Source organism: Synchiropus splendidus, chromosome 8, assembly GCF_027744825.2.
Source record: "Synchiropus splendidus isolate RoL2022-P1 chromosome 8, RoL_Sspl_1.0, whole genome shotgun sequence".
Lineage (NCBI taxonomy): Eukaryota > Metazoa > Chordata > Actinopteri > Syngnathiformes > Callionymidae > Synchiropus > Synchiropus splendidus.
In genome coordinates this window covers 14342238-14358966 of record NC_071341.1, presented here as the reverse complement: position 1 = coordinate 14358966, position 16729 = coordinate 14342238, and the positions used below count along the sequence as shown (strand labels likewise).

The 16729-nt window shown below is 42.3% G+C and overlaps 1 protein-coding gene across 5 annotated transcripts in view; it reads right to left on the bottom strand.

Moving 5' to 3' along the window:
• robo1 (roundabout, axon guidance receptor, homolog 1 (Drosophila)) overlaps positions 1–16729 on the bottom strand; it is a 244898-nt gene that overhangs the window by 146910 nt on the left and 81259 nt on the right. For 3 of the 5 annotated variants that reach the window (XM_053872781.1, XM_053872777.1, XM_053872783.1), the window contains one exon: positions 2965–3048. The exons of the other annotated variants lie outside the window; for them this stretch is intronic. In XM_053872781.1, coding sequence (XP_053728756.1) covers positions 2965–3048 — 84 coding nt within the window. The remainder of the gene's footprint in view (positions 1–2964; positions 3049–16729) is intronic. 5 annotated transcript variants of the gene reach the window in all.

Here is a 16729-nt window from a genome sequence, read left to right as displayed (position 1 = left end):
TTGGAAGGGGGTGGGGGAGAATAATACCTATAACAAATCGAGAGTAATGTAGATATAAAGTAGAAGTAAGTGGAAGAAGAGATTCTTACAGTTTGGACTGGTATTTCTCAATCTGGAACATAACCCTGAGGTCATTCGGGGAGATACTATTGTACGTCTCAAAATCGACTTTTACAATTCAACTGAGTAACATATGATGATGACAAATGATATGAATAGATATGAATCAGATTTCTGTCACAGCAGTCGCCATGTTTGTTATGTTGCAGGAGCATGTCATCTCTGAAGTGTTTTTAGTAGCCACCTGTTTTTAAATGCTTCATCTAGAATTATGTTTGGTGGAGATTTCGACAGTGTTATACTGGGTCTGTCCCGTGGTCTCCTCCCAGTGGAACATGCCTGGAGTATCTCACTCAGGAGGAGGAGGCAAATCTGGGGACAAATTGAGAGTTTTGGCTATTTCTCAGGTGCGGCCCTTGCGACCCAGTTTTGCGTAACAGATATGGCTTTCAGCTACAACTATGTCACATGACCTACAACTCGAATGTTGCAAGTCGAATGCTGTTCAAAATAGCCGACGCGAGGGTTATATGTGCTACTGTAGTGGTAGATGGCTGAATAAGAAAAAAAATAAATAAATACGCATCTGCTGGCCGCGGTCGCCAGTACGGGTGGATGTAAGTCGAGCAGGTCGTACTTGTGTATGAACTCCCTGCCATGGCCCTTGACTCGATGCTTCCTAAGGCAACTTTGCTTCCAAAATAGCATTTCCATGAGACGTCAGAGTCAAACATCTTCGCTCTGACAAAACTTGTGCTCATTAAAACAGCATCACTGTAAACACACAGCTGCACTTCCTGTTGTGTCGGATACCATTTATTCCGACTCGACCGCCGTCTTTGCTCATTATCGCATTGTTTTCCAGCTCTGCTTGTTTACTTTGAAAATGGAGAACTTAAGCACGCGTGAGCTGTTCCGACGCCTAACTCATCTGCTCCTCAGCTCTCCTCCCGGGCCTCCGCTCTGTCCTGACATCACCCTCCGCTCGGAAAAAGTTAACGAAAAGAAATGTATTCCAGGACTTTTCTTCTCTGAAAGGACGTCAGAGGTACTTCACTGTCGCTTTATTTTCATAACCTGACTAATGGAGCAGCGCTTTAAACTGGCTTTCCTTTGTGATCAGTGACAGATGCAGTCGAAGCTGTCGGAGGAGAGGGAGGATACCGCCGTTGATCTGCTCTAAGAAGTCACGCTCATCCTTTCAAGTCCGTGCAGAAGCACCAAAGGCCCCTCGCTGCTGTGTGTGCGTGTGTGCGTGTGTGTGCCGAGCATGGGCGAGCTAAGTGAAAGTGCGAGAGCCTCTCTAATCCACCAACTTCACACGGGTCAGTCTCATTTATTATGAATGAGAAGTTCTGTGCTGAAGCTCTTTGATATCAGGAAACAATTTGGAGTTGGCGGAGAGTCTGTGTCTTCAGGGGCCAATAAAAACACACTTTTAATCTATTGCATACTTCGGGTCAGCATGTGGTTCCTTATTAAATTTGCAGTAGGCTGCATTAATCCCAGGTGAGGGCGCTAGAAGATATCGGCGTGTCATTGCAGGAGACTTCTCCACGTGTTTTTACTTTCTTAAGAAGAAAATGAGGTTAGAACGCTGTAGCCATGCCTTCCATTATCTCCCAGGTCACGAGGGAGATGATGACTACAACATACCGCGGAGCTTAGTCAGTGTCGAGGGTAATTACATTCTATGCTAGCAGGCGGTGCTACATGAGCTCATATAGTGAGGGACGGGTCAGTGAGGACATGATATGGTTGAGCTGAGGTGAGCTTGTCATAGACTGGCGGGCGGCTGAAGTGTTCACCGAGTGATATCGACAAGTGAACTTTGATTTAGAAGGTGAAGTCAGATTCTCTGGAGCACAGACTTGCTAGTGGCTTGAGGATGCCAAGAGCAAGAAGAGAGCTGCCGTCAGCCATGTTTTCCATTTTAACGATAAGTCGTGCTGCACATGGAGGCTTATGAAGCACATGCTTATGCTATGCTAACTGATGACTGGACGCACACTATAGAGCTGGGGCGATTTTCTTACACAATCACCTTGAAACTACAATGGAAATGTAATATGCTGAGACTAGAAAGGAAAAACTTCCTGTAATTATTGTATAATTACCTAAAAATAAACATTTAAATAGCTTTATTATTATTATTATTATTATTATTATTATTATTATTATTATTATTATTATTATTATTATTATTATTATATTATTATTATTATTATTATTATTATTTAATAGAAAATGAAATCTATATTTACACGATAAATCTGTGTGGATATTTTGTTTTTTAATTTTATTTTTGTAATGAATTAAATTATAATAAAATATCTGAGCCCAAATGTGAAGTGCTTGCATGCAAGACACGGTTCCCAGGTGTCTAGCTGACTTAGTGATGCCACATATTAATATGCACAGCATTTCATCGGGGGAAAATCCTATTATTAACTTCCACAATCTTGGGACATGGGGCGAATAACTGTGAGACGAGTCCACCAGAATCTGGAGCACATAAACCATCACTGGGGTTCCAAAGATTCATCTTAAAATGGACACAAGTATTGGAGATGAAAATAACTTTCCTGTGTCTACAACAGAATCTTGGCTCACCGAGTGCGCAGACTGATCTATGAGAAAACATTAGCCTTTTCCCCGATTCAACGTCGGGCCAGCTCCATTCCTCAATTCTCTTGCATTGAAAGAGTGAAGGGAGCTGATTAAGGACGAGCTACTGGCACTGTACAGTCCAGATTTATCATTCCGGAGTCCTGTCAGAGTCCAAAAATAACCGGGCCGGGATGTTCACTCGGCCGCTCAGAAAGCTATACTATTAACAGTCAGAATGACCTTTCAGCGTTGCAGAGCACAACAAGACATGAGACCATGGCATCGACGCAGTACCTGTGTAGGAGTTGTCGTCCTCGTGCGGAGCGTCGGGCGCTGGTGTCGGCCCCTGGCTGGCCCCGTCCTGAGCGACTCCCATCTCTGTCAACAGCAACACCACAGGGACTGAGTACCCGGTCGCATCGAGCCCACTTTCCCTGCCTGTCTGAAGCGGAAGCCCTGTGCATCCATGATGCAGGACCACAGCCGACAAACAGAGAAGTGCCAGCATCCGTCCACAAGGACACGGCATCACCAGCGCAGTGGGATCCACTTGTCAGTGCTCTCCAAGCTCAGCAGGAGGTCACACTGTCGTCCTGAATCAGGCTCGAGTGCAACTGTGTGACTGTAAACAAGGGGTATCAGTAGCCTTAAGTGGTTGCGCCCCAAAGGGAGGACATGGGCAGGGCAGAGAAAGGAGGGGGGCCCTCACGCATGATTGACACCTCTCCGCCATCACACACGGATGCAAATGCGAGGACGCACCATTAATTGCTACTCAGCTCTTTTTGATTCGGAGCGGCTCACAGGCGGCGTGAGGGCGGGACGGCCGCACATAAAGACGAAGGTCTGAGGAGGGCCAGCTGTGCCCGGGCCCGCTGCCTGGGTGCCAAATAAATTAAAGTCAGCCATGCCGACTGTCTTTGTGGGCCGGCGACGGGGTTAATTTCAGCGGGGTGGAGGGGTGGGGACGCAGGAGAATCTGAATCAGAGGGAGCGTCCGCCCCCTTTCGCTGGCTGAGCGACAATCTGTCGGAAGTATCTGTTTCCTCAATGAGATCTGGCATCACCTCTGATGAAGGGGCAGACGCTCAGACAGAATCCGTCATTGTTCAGCACTCGAGATTAGCCGAGTGTGAATGGGAGGATGACCCCACTTTCCCTCCCACCACGTAAGACAACGGATGAGACTCTCCACCACGCTGCTGTGTCAGATACATTATGACTGCTGTCAGTCAGGACGAAAACTGGATAAAGTCGAGAGGACTGACTCGCTGACAGAGCAAGCTCATCTTCTGATCATTTCTGAGTTCATTCTGATAAGAACTTGAACCAGGTTAAACGTTCAAATAAATTCACTCCTCATTGCTAAAGTGGCTAACATCTTTACTAACTCCATTCGTGGCTACTCATAATTTTGTTTTGTTTCGTGAATATTCTTTTCAAAAATGTATTTTGCTCTGTAAGGTTCTAAAACTACAAACTGAACTCAGCCAAAAACGATGTTTATTGTTCATTTCAAGTGAATACTAACTGCTACTAGTGATGCAAAACATGCTATCTTAGCTTAGTGCGTTGCAAACAGTCATTTTACTTCGCTATTCAATTTTAATATAGCAACATAACTGAGATCGGATCCGTCAGAATGAATTCAGGATTTATTAGTTAGCAACATGCTACCTGCAAGACCAGCAGTTTTCAAGCAAATTTAAAGATGCAGTTTAATTTAAATTATTAACACCGTATATAAACCTAAGATTTATGGTGAACCTGTTGAGTTAGGAAGGGATTTTGAGAATTTAAAAAAAGTAAATAAAATAAAAAGATTGTTTGCCTTTGTTCTTTTAGCGAGAGCTGCAGCTAACGTGAAATGTTTGGGAGGGAAAAGTTACAGCAGTACTCGGAGAAAAAAACAAAACAAACTTATCTGGGTCCTTGACTTAAGTCTACTTAAAAAAAATGTAACAATTAAAAATTGGCATTATTGCTAAAGCTATCAGATACTGTGGTATCCACAGTATTGTAGGAATAGACGCAAAAATGGTTAGCGGTTAGCTGAAATGTGATGCTGGCTTTTATACTTCAACTAAGTAAATGTATGAGTAATTGCTAAGACAGAGTCCATTGTTGTGACCTTTGTGAAAGATGTGTCTCACACTTAACTGTAAATGGTGCAACATGATCTGGGATAATAGCTTGATATCAACAGCAGTAATTCATGATGCGTACATGAGTCCCACATGTGTGACAATAAAAAGAAAATTAAATCCAGCTGACTGACAGTGGCAGAGGAGGACAGAGTCCCCGAGTCAGCGAAACACGACAAGACATGCACATGAATGAAAGCGTGGTGGTACACATCAGATGACATGAAAACACGGCTGACACAATGGAACCGACTTCAAAGCAGCCGTGTGGACTGTCTGACATCAGCGGCAGGACACCGTGACACGCAGCTGTGTTCCTCTCTCGCTCCAAAATAAGATCAATGCCGAACACAGAAAAGAAATAATCTGGCACCTACTGAATCAAAGTTGAGAGAAACAGCACAGTGGGAAGCGAGCATGTGAACGCTCTAAATATATCTCCAGCTAAGTGTGTAACAAGACCATCAAAGACAAAAATCTCCAGTCTAAAGTGTGACTAACACGTACCTCAGTCATGAATAAACGTGAGCAACATGAGAACTCAGTCTCACATTTGAGGTTCAAGGCAGCAAATGAAGGACCAGAATATAGATGTAGATGTATTAGAGAAATTGCATCCACAGATATATTGGATAAAAATGCACTCAAGTGGTCACTAGTACTACGTACTGCATGGCACATACATGTTCCACCTTCTTAGGTAATACATCTGATCACATCATTCATTTCTCTGAGTGGCAAGACACGTCTGCGGTGAAACATGTTCTTTTCTCTCTGGACCGAGGCTGTGTACACGTGTGAGAATCACGTGCTGCAAAGCACTACCACTACAGGGAAGCAACAATGTCAAAGTCACTCCTGTAAGAAGCTCTTTTGTAAATGTAAAGTAGAACTGGTGTGGACTATTAAATACTCTGGGGGGCATACTATAATATACGCTGTGATTATTGATGTGAGGGTCTGAAAAAAAATGTGTGTTTCACATTACATACACTGGATATATTTATTTCATTTCTTATACATTTTATTTTTTTATATAAATTGTAAATATTCGATGAATCTTGGCAACAGAGTTATTGATATAACATGTAAATTTGATAAAGCATTTCTTTTCAAAAAGTGAAAAGGACTTTATTTGTCCAGAGGGACAAGAAATACGATTAAAATGATCAGTACTCATGAATTGATTCAACAAGTCAATATAACTTAAATTAAATTAAAGATGAAAAATAGAAAAGGGGTGAAAATAAAATAACCACCTCCAAAATATCTAATGAGTAATATTTAGAATTTAAATGGTGCTTCAGACTAAGGGCTGCATGTAGCCACGTGTGAAGTGGAAACGTTGAAGGTTTGAGGTACAATATGTTGTATAAGTTCAGGACCAAGATGAATATTTGTGGATTTCATAAGTGGAAAGGCAACAACAAAAATAAATTTTAAAGAAAGAAAGAAAACATCTATATTATTAAAAAATCGAATTTATATATTAGTATTATACATTGAATTCATGTTTATCAATGAATTGAAAATGGAACAGCACAAGCAAATTCATGATCAGGAGAAACAAAAATGTTTAACTCCCAAAATATGTCGACGCAATCTCAAAAAATGCCGTAAAGATGTCCTTAAATCCGACTGAAACGCTGAAGAGTTTCCAGAGAAATGGTCCGTGCTCACGTGGACTCCCTGGATCCCAGGGTGTTTTCAGTCAGAGGTCCAATTAGCCACCACTTCAGAGCTGCACCCAGCTGCCCCCGGCGTCCCGGGACTCAAAGTCAAGACCTCCATGTTGCCTTGTTACCCCCTTTTTAAGCCTTGACATTGCCTGGACAAAGATGTGGGCTAATTATCGGGGCACATGTGCCGATAAGTGACTGCTTAGCAAAAGACAGAAAAACGGCCCCAGTTATCGGTCCTGACCCCTGCAGAGGCACTCGGGCAGGAAAGGCCCAGGTCTTTTCTCGGCTCTGGTTTCACTCATTATTTACCACGTCTCCTTGCGGGATGTTTGTTGACACACTCGGCTCTCCAGGCCCGGAACAAATCTGACATGAACTTCACGTTGAAACTGTTTAGTTTGGCGAATGCTGGGAGGTCCTCGCTGCAGAGGCCGGGGGTGGAGGAGGGCGCCGCGGTGTTATCATGTCATGTATCGGCAGCAGCGACACTCTCCTGGCAGCCTGCGCCGGTGATGGATGGACTTCAAACGATGAGTGCGGGAGTCTCACTCCTGTTTTTTTTCCCTCACAGTAAGACGCTTTCTATTTCACAGCTCGATGAGAAAGACAGCAATAATTCTTCAAGAACACCTCAAGGAGGCTGCTTCTGGTGACTTTCATCATATAGAAGAAGAAAATGCAAATGCGAGTTTCAATCGTGACCCAGATTGTGCATTCATTTTTGGAGTCCAAAACAAAGAGCAGCACGGATCTGAAGCTTTTTACAAGTGTTACTATGTCTCCACGCACACACACAAATATTTCAGCGTTTAAAGTCATATTGAATTGAGACACTGCACTTTTGATGGGAAGGAAATATGAAAGCAGATGCTAAGATTCGTGTGCTATTCCGAGTCATCTGAAAAATTTCAAATTGCTGACACTGTAAAATGTTATTAAAGTGATTTTTTTTGGTATAATTGAAGTACACTATTATTCTCAAAACAAATAACAGTTTTGTACATATTAGCAAGCTAGTTGGAAGAAGCAATATGATCCATTAAATATATTTTTTAAAGCAACCATCATTTATTATCATCATTACCATTATTACTTTTATTGTTATTTTTATATATGTATATGTGTGATTTTCAAACAAACAAACAAAATAAAAACAGACATGTCATGTCACTCATGAGGATGTTGTTTCTGGCCTTAATAAATATGAATATGACAATCTTTCAATATTATTATTATTATTTTTATCATTGTGTGACATTATTTTTGACCTGCACATTCAATTTTTATATGTACTTGTAGATTTCTCAATTAATTTAGAAATTTTCTGCAGTTTTTGTGACTTTGGTTTCTGGCAAAAAAGATCAATGCATTTTTTAAAAACTTTTTTTTTAAACTTTATTCGCTGTTTTAGTACAAATGAATGAATGTTCATTTCAGCCTCCTCTAATGCATTTTATATTTCACAATGATGTGGATGAAAATATTTAAACAGTGAAAAGCATCTTATAGGTTGGCTTGTATATATGAAATACAATGTAGATCTCATTGTACAAACACATTGAGCAGAAACTCCTAAAATTCATGTTCAGCCCAATACCTTATTATCCCACAGCACCGCAATAGTTCACCCCTCTGCGACTTGCTCAAGAAACGCTTGACTTTGAGGAGACAAAAACACAGTGTTCAGACTGCGGTGATGTGTCTCAGACAGGTGGAGAAACTCTCTGATCACAGCCTTGAACACAGCAAAGAGACGGGTCCTCACAGCCCGTGGAGTGACTCACGTGTGAATGACTCAGGGCTGGATCCTCAAATGTCAAACATAAAATATGTTTCAATGTACTTTGTGCATGATTAGCTCTGGGCTAACCACAAAATAAACACCAAGATCATCCCGGGACAAGTCGCCGTGATTGGCTTTACAAACACAAAAGCTGTCACCATGGCAACAGATCGCAACTGTCATTTTCACATGCGATTTGTGGTCAAAACCGAAACTGTCATCAAGCTGCTCATAAAAATCGAACGAGTCATGGCAGCACCAAAGAGTATGAGAATCTGAAGGAAGTACAGTGCAATATTTTCCTAAATCTGAGTCAAGCTCAATACTAGTTACATGGATGTAACTCTAGTTCTATGAGTACATGTAAATCCCTCTAACGGACTACACTATTGGTTTATCTCTCGAAAGATGGCCTGAAAGAACCACCCAACTAGGGGAAGGAGTACCCCACTATACAAGACCTCCGGTACTGCGCATTCTCCTTTTGAATTGATCTGCATCTCGTGAGCGCCCCCCGCGGACCATGGTAATCGCCATGCTTCCTGTTTTTCTGTCTGGGTCAGACCCATCTGAAGGAAGGCTATGTCTACGATGAGAGGTACAGAGAGGTAGCGTGTCTGAAGGCTCCCCGGCATCCAGTTCTTCCCTTCATAAAGGACTATATCACTGATGCCAGAACCAGTCCAGAACTGTGCAGCTGATTCTTTGACTTGTGAATGGACCAAACATCAGAATAATTTTTTAACCAGTCTGACATCAACTAAGACACTTAAGCACATCAACACGGGCCGCTGTTTGTCTAAATAAATACATGTGCAAGAAGATGACTTCACACTGAAGCCAACCAGAACTGTTGCCCTAAAATACAGGGGGACAACTAAAGAAAGGGTGAAATAAGAACCCACCTGTTTTGCATTTCAAGCAGCTTTGAAACACTTGAACATTCAATCAATATGCTAATGTTGAAGATGCTTTTCCGAAATAGCAAGTCAAAAACCCACCTGCTAATTTTGCTTCTCAATTCTGTTTCAGTGGGAAGAAAGCTGTGAGGAATAATAAAATCTGAACATTCAAATTCCAGATGCTAATCCAGAAGATGTTTTAAGCTTTTCAGACGTGTGTCCAAGCTAATTCGATTTATCGGCTGTGTGTTTTTGCCTGGGGGAACAACCCAACCTTCTTACTGTGAACACCATCACATAAAATAACATAGAAGTCGGAAAACACGATTCTTAGGAAGTCGGCCGCCAACGTTTGCTGTCCATTGTGCTTTTACGCCACATGCGCTTGTCTTGTTTGGGCCGCCATTTTAAACTGAGAATGAATGACCAACACATGGACGGACACGAACATTAGCATCTGTTTATCCATTTTGTAGCGAGTTGCACGTATAATAGCGTTAGCTCGGGGCTACATTCACCATAGACGCTGAATAGGAGGTTAAAGCAACAAGCCTTTAGAGCTTCCTGTGTTGCTTGACAGATTTAATCCTGAAGTGATTCAATCATCAAGTGACACTTGCTGCTCGACAGTTTAAGTCATGACTCATTCATCTGACTAAAAGACTCTCTAGACGCAGAGCAGGACTCATGGCCGTGTGGACTTTTCCACGACGACTCCAGATGCGTCGCTCCAGATGAGCTCAGTGACCAGGCTAAAAACACCACTGTTTCAATGCATTGCATCAGCATGTGTTTCCCTGAACTTCCAAAGGCAGCAGAGATGCTCCGTCTCCTCCATGTTTGATGTGATGACAAGCAGCTTTCAGCTCTCCCCCGACACACCCACCGAGGCCTTTCTTCTCTCAAGCTGTGTTCGGGTCCAAACAGATGAGCAAACAACAATCTGGGTTTGGCGGCGACTGCCGACTCGGCATCATCGCCTCGCACTCGTCACCTCGGAAGCAAAGCACAAGGCTGGGAATGGATTGTTTTCTTTACCACTGCACTAGAATTGACTCTAATCTTCCAAAACAGGAAACACGTATGACCTGTTTCAGGGTCATCACTCCATCGAACCAGCTCCGAGTCATCCTAAACCAGTCCTTCTCAAATAGTGGAGAGGGATTATGGCGGTGGAGCGATGCCAGGAGGGGGCGCATGTGAGAGACAAAAACAATGTTAATGAAGTTATTCTTTGTTGTAAGTTGATCTATAGTTCTTTCTTTTTTTTTTCTTTAAGGATACAATGTCATGCAGAGGTGTACTTATAATAATTGTACAGACAAATGATACTATTCACAGAGGCGGCGGAGGGTTGGGGGAGCAAAACGTTTACTTCTTCCTGGGAATGGCTCAAATTCAGTTCCCTCATTGACCCAGAGACACTGAGGGAAGGACCTCATCTCCAACTTTAAGGTCCTAATAACCATCAGGACTCAGAGTTAAACAACACAGACATGAACTCATGGGAAATTCCTGCAGATTTTTTCGATAGATAGATAGACAGACAGACAGACAGACAGACAGACAGACAGACAGACAGACAGACAGACAGACAGACAGACAGATAGATAGATAGATAGATAGATAGATAGATAGATAGATAGATAGATAGATAGATAGACTAAAAGGTTGTTTAAGAAGTGAGAATGCTTCGTAAAGACTCAACACAAACAGCTCCAGAAGGAATTGCGGGCCTGAACGGGGTCAGTGTCAAGAATAATGGCTATTCAACTTGTATACGGTCACGCATTTCAAGGTTAAAGCCCCAAGGTCAAAGGGCAAATGCTGGAATTAACCCCCGGCGCACAACCTGCATGTGTTCAGTGTGTCGGAAATATGCGACAGCTGCTGATAAGCTGGGGGACGAAAATGGACGAAGCGTCGAAGAGCAGGCTGACAACAATAACCCTTGTCATTCCACTGATGGAAACCATCGTACCATCATCACGGAGCTCAAAACTTGGAAGCCATGGAACTGATCTAGCTCTCACACTGTTTTTCCAATTGAAATGAATGGAAAAAAGAACAAAGGCAGATTCAGAGCGCGGCTTTGACATTGTTTTAAGGATTAGCAATGTATAAATACAGAAATAATACACACAATGATCACCACCAATTTTCACTTTTGCTCCACTGAACTGCACCGTAAGCATATTGTCGACTTCATGACAACTAGATTCGATTAAAGCCGCAAACTAAGCCGACTTTTTTAGAGTGACAGAAAAAGGTTTCAGTAAATAGCAACTTGCCTCTTATTAGCATGTTTGTTTTTGTTTTTTGATGGGACCATTTCAAAAAGAGATGATGAGTATTTCACATTCACCCTCTGGCAGTGCCGCCCACGTGAAATCCAATCCAGGGCCGCAAACGGCCCCCAAGCCAGAAGGTATCAACGACTATCAGTGATTGGAAAACCGCACGTTCATCACCTCTCAGGAATGCGAGCGCCTAAAATCCTTGAGCTCTCAGTGACGGAAACGCATCCATCAAAGTGTGTCTTTCCACGTCAGATGGAAGTTCATTTTGTGTTCAGAAAAGCCTGCGGCGGTTGACGGCAGCTAAATGAGAGACAAACGCGGTGTGTGGATGAAATTCATTGGCTTGTGGAGAGAAGAAAACAGAGCCAGGGGTGACAGAATTGTTGCCTGCATCACCCCAGGCTAGCATGGAGTTGAAAAATACTTAAGGATGACGATTTACAGTGTGAGAGCTCAGCGGCGGCAGCGGCGGCTCTGACAGGTTGAGTCGCACATTTCCCTAAAGAATGTGGAGAAACTCTAGTAAATATACTGGAGTAAATCCGTCTGCTGCGATTGTTCCCGAAAATCTTCCATTAAAGGTAAGAATGGCTGGTAAACGGTCGTGACCTCAGCCTCAGCCACAGCACGTACAAATGAATATTTCTGTCATCTGATTCAACCTGTTTCCACCCGATATCCTGCCAAAGGTGATCCAGATAATGACATAATTATAGGCAATAAAACAATTCAGGATATTTTATTACACGTTTCCCAGAACACACTGAAGAATAAGCTTTTGTGTTCGTAATGAATGTGGTGACTATTTTATATTTGGTCTGAATCTTTTCAGAACAAAATCAATGATATTGTAATATATTGTGTTAAACAACATTTTATTATTGATATTATTATATTTTTACGTTTTTAAATTTACAAGAAGAGGGAAATGATTCAGTAAAATATACATGTGAAAAAGATGCAACAAAATGCAATATATTTCACCCTGTTTATTAAAGTATATTTAATTATACATTTCATTTATATTTTCCAAATATATCTCTATTTCGGTGCTAAAGTCATTCCATAGCAGTATGCTAACAAGTAAAGTAAACTTGAACTCATAAAGTGTGGACAACTTTTTATTTTTATTTATTTTAAGAAAACTCTGTAAGCTATTGAAAAAGTCATACATTGGAAATAAATAGTGCATTAATATTGTTGTTGTTATTATTTTTGAATAATTATTTAAAGGCTGAATTAAATTCCTTTAACCATGCAGGAAGAATTAAACACTGTGCAACACTTATTAGTGTTTAGTGATTAATAAAAGAGAAAACAATTCAATAACTAAGTTGGGGTGAGAGGCAGAGGACACCCTGGACAGGTGGCCAGTCCATTAAATGGAGAGAAAACCACTCGTATAAAATCTTTGCGCAGAAATTTCCCTGCTCAAACCAGAGTGATTGGAAAAAAAATGAGTGAAGCAGCCAGAGAACAAACTATCTCCAAAAATAAAGAGGAGAACGCAGGAACCGCCACCACATCGTGCTGCCCCGCGTATCTCAAACACAAGTTAGCTGATATTAACCTTTGTAATAACGTTCACAGCTCCTCACTGACCTCATGAGTGCAAGACAGTTCCTGATTTTATTGAATCCAACATACGTTTCAGATGACAATAAAAGCACTGCTATGTAACTTTAAACATGTTTATGACTTCAATAACTTACTCAGAGTGCATGTTAGTTGATTTAGCACTCTTTGTCTTGATCTCTTGGTTTCTATTAGCGCGGGTGTCACATGACATGGGAACAGCGAGGCACTTGCAGGGCAGAGGCTGTGAGAAGCAGATCGTAAAACGCTGGAGTCATGCAGCAGTGTGATCTCCGCACCTCCTGTCAGGCTCCAGCCTGGACCTCACCACACACACGAGAGCTGGCCCTAGTCGCTCACACACAGGTACCTACCACATGTTCATGACAAAAGCTGCTCTGAACTAGCGTCGAAAATGTTAGAGTGTGAGTCAGCAACTTTCTAAAAAGTGCACCAGAGACGAGGAATGTCTCAGCCTCAGCCATCTGCTGGTAACAAGTCCAACACTGCCTTCATGTGATCTAGAGATACTCTGCTGCACTTTCATCTTCAACTGGTGGATTAACATGCTGAGTTCTGAACATCTTAGTCAGTGAGTCAACTATTTCAGCCTCGTTCCAACAACTCAGGGCTCTTACTTTCATCCTCTGCCGAGCGACAATTGATCACTGAAATCCACAAAAAAGTTAGCGTTAGCGTGACTTTTATCACTTGCCTTAGCCGAAAACAGGGCAGACCCTTGGGCCCCAAGAGTAGGGACACCCTGGACCTCACATGACTCATATGGAGAGACACCCACACCATTTTAAGAGACAAATTAGAGAGGACTATAATTTTCAACATGTTTCTATTGCAGAGCGCTAAAGGCTACATGAACAATGAAGCTAACGTGTCAGGCGGTTTCTGAAATACTAAGTATACCGAGTTATTTCAGTCTCAACTGACTCTGAAACAAAACAATGACCGGCAATATTTATAATAAATGTTAAGCTACATTAGCAGTTAGCCATGTTAGCATCTCGCCAAAAAAAAAAGGGAAAGTACTTCTCTCTATATTTTAATCATCATCATTGCTTCATTTCTGTGAGATTCCCATGCATCAAGAAGAGGCCATTTCTGATGCTCCTGGTCTTGCAATTCAAAAAGAACCGTTTCCACTACAGATATATATTTTCTCTCTTTATTTAACATTTCCTTGACCAAACTGGCTTATGATCTAGGGCTTTTGACTTCAAGAAAGTTAAAATTTAGCTCCAGGTCCTGAAGTTACCGTGGCATCCGAGCTATTTTTAGCACATCTGCTAAAACCTTAAACTGCTAATATTAGCTTCAATGTAGATTATCACACTTGATAACTTGAAACTAAGTGGATTGTTGATACTCATTCATGTTTTGTGAGTCTGCACTCATGTAAAAACACTTGTTTGGTCACATACTGTAAAGTTCTCAGTAATTTCATGAGCTACAAAAACTGAAAGTGCAACACCAGCAATAGCAGCAACAACATCACCATTGTACGTTTGTCAAATGCGTTTTATGTAAAAACACGTGGCTTCAATGTGTGAGCTTCTTGCTAGTGAACGGCCAACTTAAACCCAGAATCATGTGCTTAGAGGCTCAACATGGACTTGTGGTCGACGTGTTGCAAACATGGCCGACTGTTGTAAGGAAATGATGGATGGGTTCGCCGTGTCAGCAGAAATGCTGTCCGAGTGTTGAAAAGCATGTCCCAAATATGATCAAATAAAAGTCGATCTTTCCCTGCTGATGTGCGAGTCAGTTGTCGCCATGAAACAGTTTGTTGTCTTTGCCTGGGAGAAGCCGCCTGAGCCCGGAGCACCATGTAAGCCTCTCTAATCACATTACTCAAGCTCCTTCAAAGACTCCATCTTCACAACATCCCTCTCCTGGATTCTTACAAATCTCTCTCCTGCCGGCGGGTCAATAGCGTGACCAGAATGTGGCAGACACGACGCGAGGGAGCCCCGGGCGTGAGGAAGTTTGCCGCTCCTATAATTATCACCTCATCATCCCAGCGAGGGGAAAACAGACGCCTGAGCCCACTTTTGTTTGGGATGGAGAGCAAGCTTTCTGTGGCGGGACAGGAGGATCTGCCGCTGCCCTCAGAGGTTGACATGCCTCTCTCGCTGCTCTCCGTCTGCGCTCACGCCCTGAAGCCATGGACGGGCCTCACTTGCACCTGGACCACACACACCCTCCGAAGCAGCACGTTAAGTTGGGCCAGAATTCTTTCAGGACAGCTGGTTGTCCTTCTACTTCATCAACAGTCGACTTTCAGTTTTGAATAACGGCTTTTTATTTATGTAAGCCTCCATGCTTTGCAAACGCCAAAGAAAAGAGTGGCTATCACATATGAGCAATTTCAAGCCAACTTTGTCTCAAAGGAACTGGAATAACAAATGCAACAGGAACACAAACTGGCAGTGATACCAATCCATGTACTGCATTCAATAGCATGGCCGAAGAAGTGGCTTCATTTCCAGTGTGAGGACCCAATGGGATCAACTTGTCTGATCAGCTGAGGTGACCACTAACCAGTGGAAGAAGAGAACGGATAGCAATGACCTGACAATAGTCACATTTTACTTTTTATTTTGTACATATTTCTTTTTATGCTCGTGTGACGTACAATATTTACAACTTCTTTCAAAGTTGTCGACATGTCAACCCGTGTCGCTCCATGCTTACTGAACTGAAATGTCACGGTTACTGACGTCACTGGGAACAACAAACACCTCAAATTTCACATTTTCAAAGAAACTTCTTCTGCATGCTTTGAGAGTTAATTAAAATATATAAACATATAGTATTTGATGTCATCATCGGCGGCTGCCCTGAGCTGTTTGGACCAGCCGAGCCAATTGGGCACCTACACCGGGCTTACATGGGAGTTATCGGAACATCTCTTGACACCTATAGTATTTTTCTTTTAAGCTTTTTACAGAGCAATTGAGACAGACATTTGTATGATCTAATATCTTGCTAAAAAACAAAAAAACTAGGACTGGTTGTAAAATACATAGTAGAAACTGTTGTTATTACTTGGCTCCTCAAGTGTAAATGCATCAGAATTGTGTTGACAAAACAACCATGCCAACGTCTGTGCCAGTAAAAGTGCGAGCAGACACGGAAAACACTTGGGTGCTGGGCCACATGCTACTGCAACCTTAGCACCCAATACATTCCCACTCCTAAGGCGTCAAATACCAATACAGAGGGCTTTTGCTTCCCAGTGACGCAGAAATCATGTGGCTATGTAAAAAATAAAATATGGTATAGATAGTTCCAACCTTTTATTTTTTGAACATCAAGCGAAAGGGGAAACATTTGACTCCACTGTGACACCTACGTGTGAACATGCATCAATGCAGAAGGCTAACTTCGGCGTCATCATTGGACAGGACAGTCGACTGGATCCGAAACTCCGAACTCAAAGTGTCTTCCTTCAATCTGCTGGGGGATCCTCTGCCGCCCAGCATGGCTCCAGGAGTCACTAAACGGCTACATTTTGACTCACAAAGCCACGTCAATCACAAACATCTCATGAAGTGAGTGCTGACCTCAACAAGAATGGACCTTAACTTGGTCAATGAAAACACAGCTCTACAATACTTAGCAGTAGCTGCCACACTACGGTCTCAAAAGCAACCTC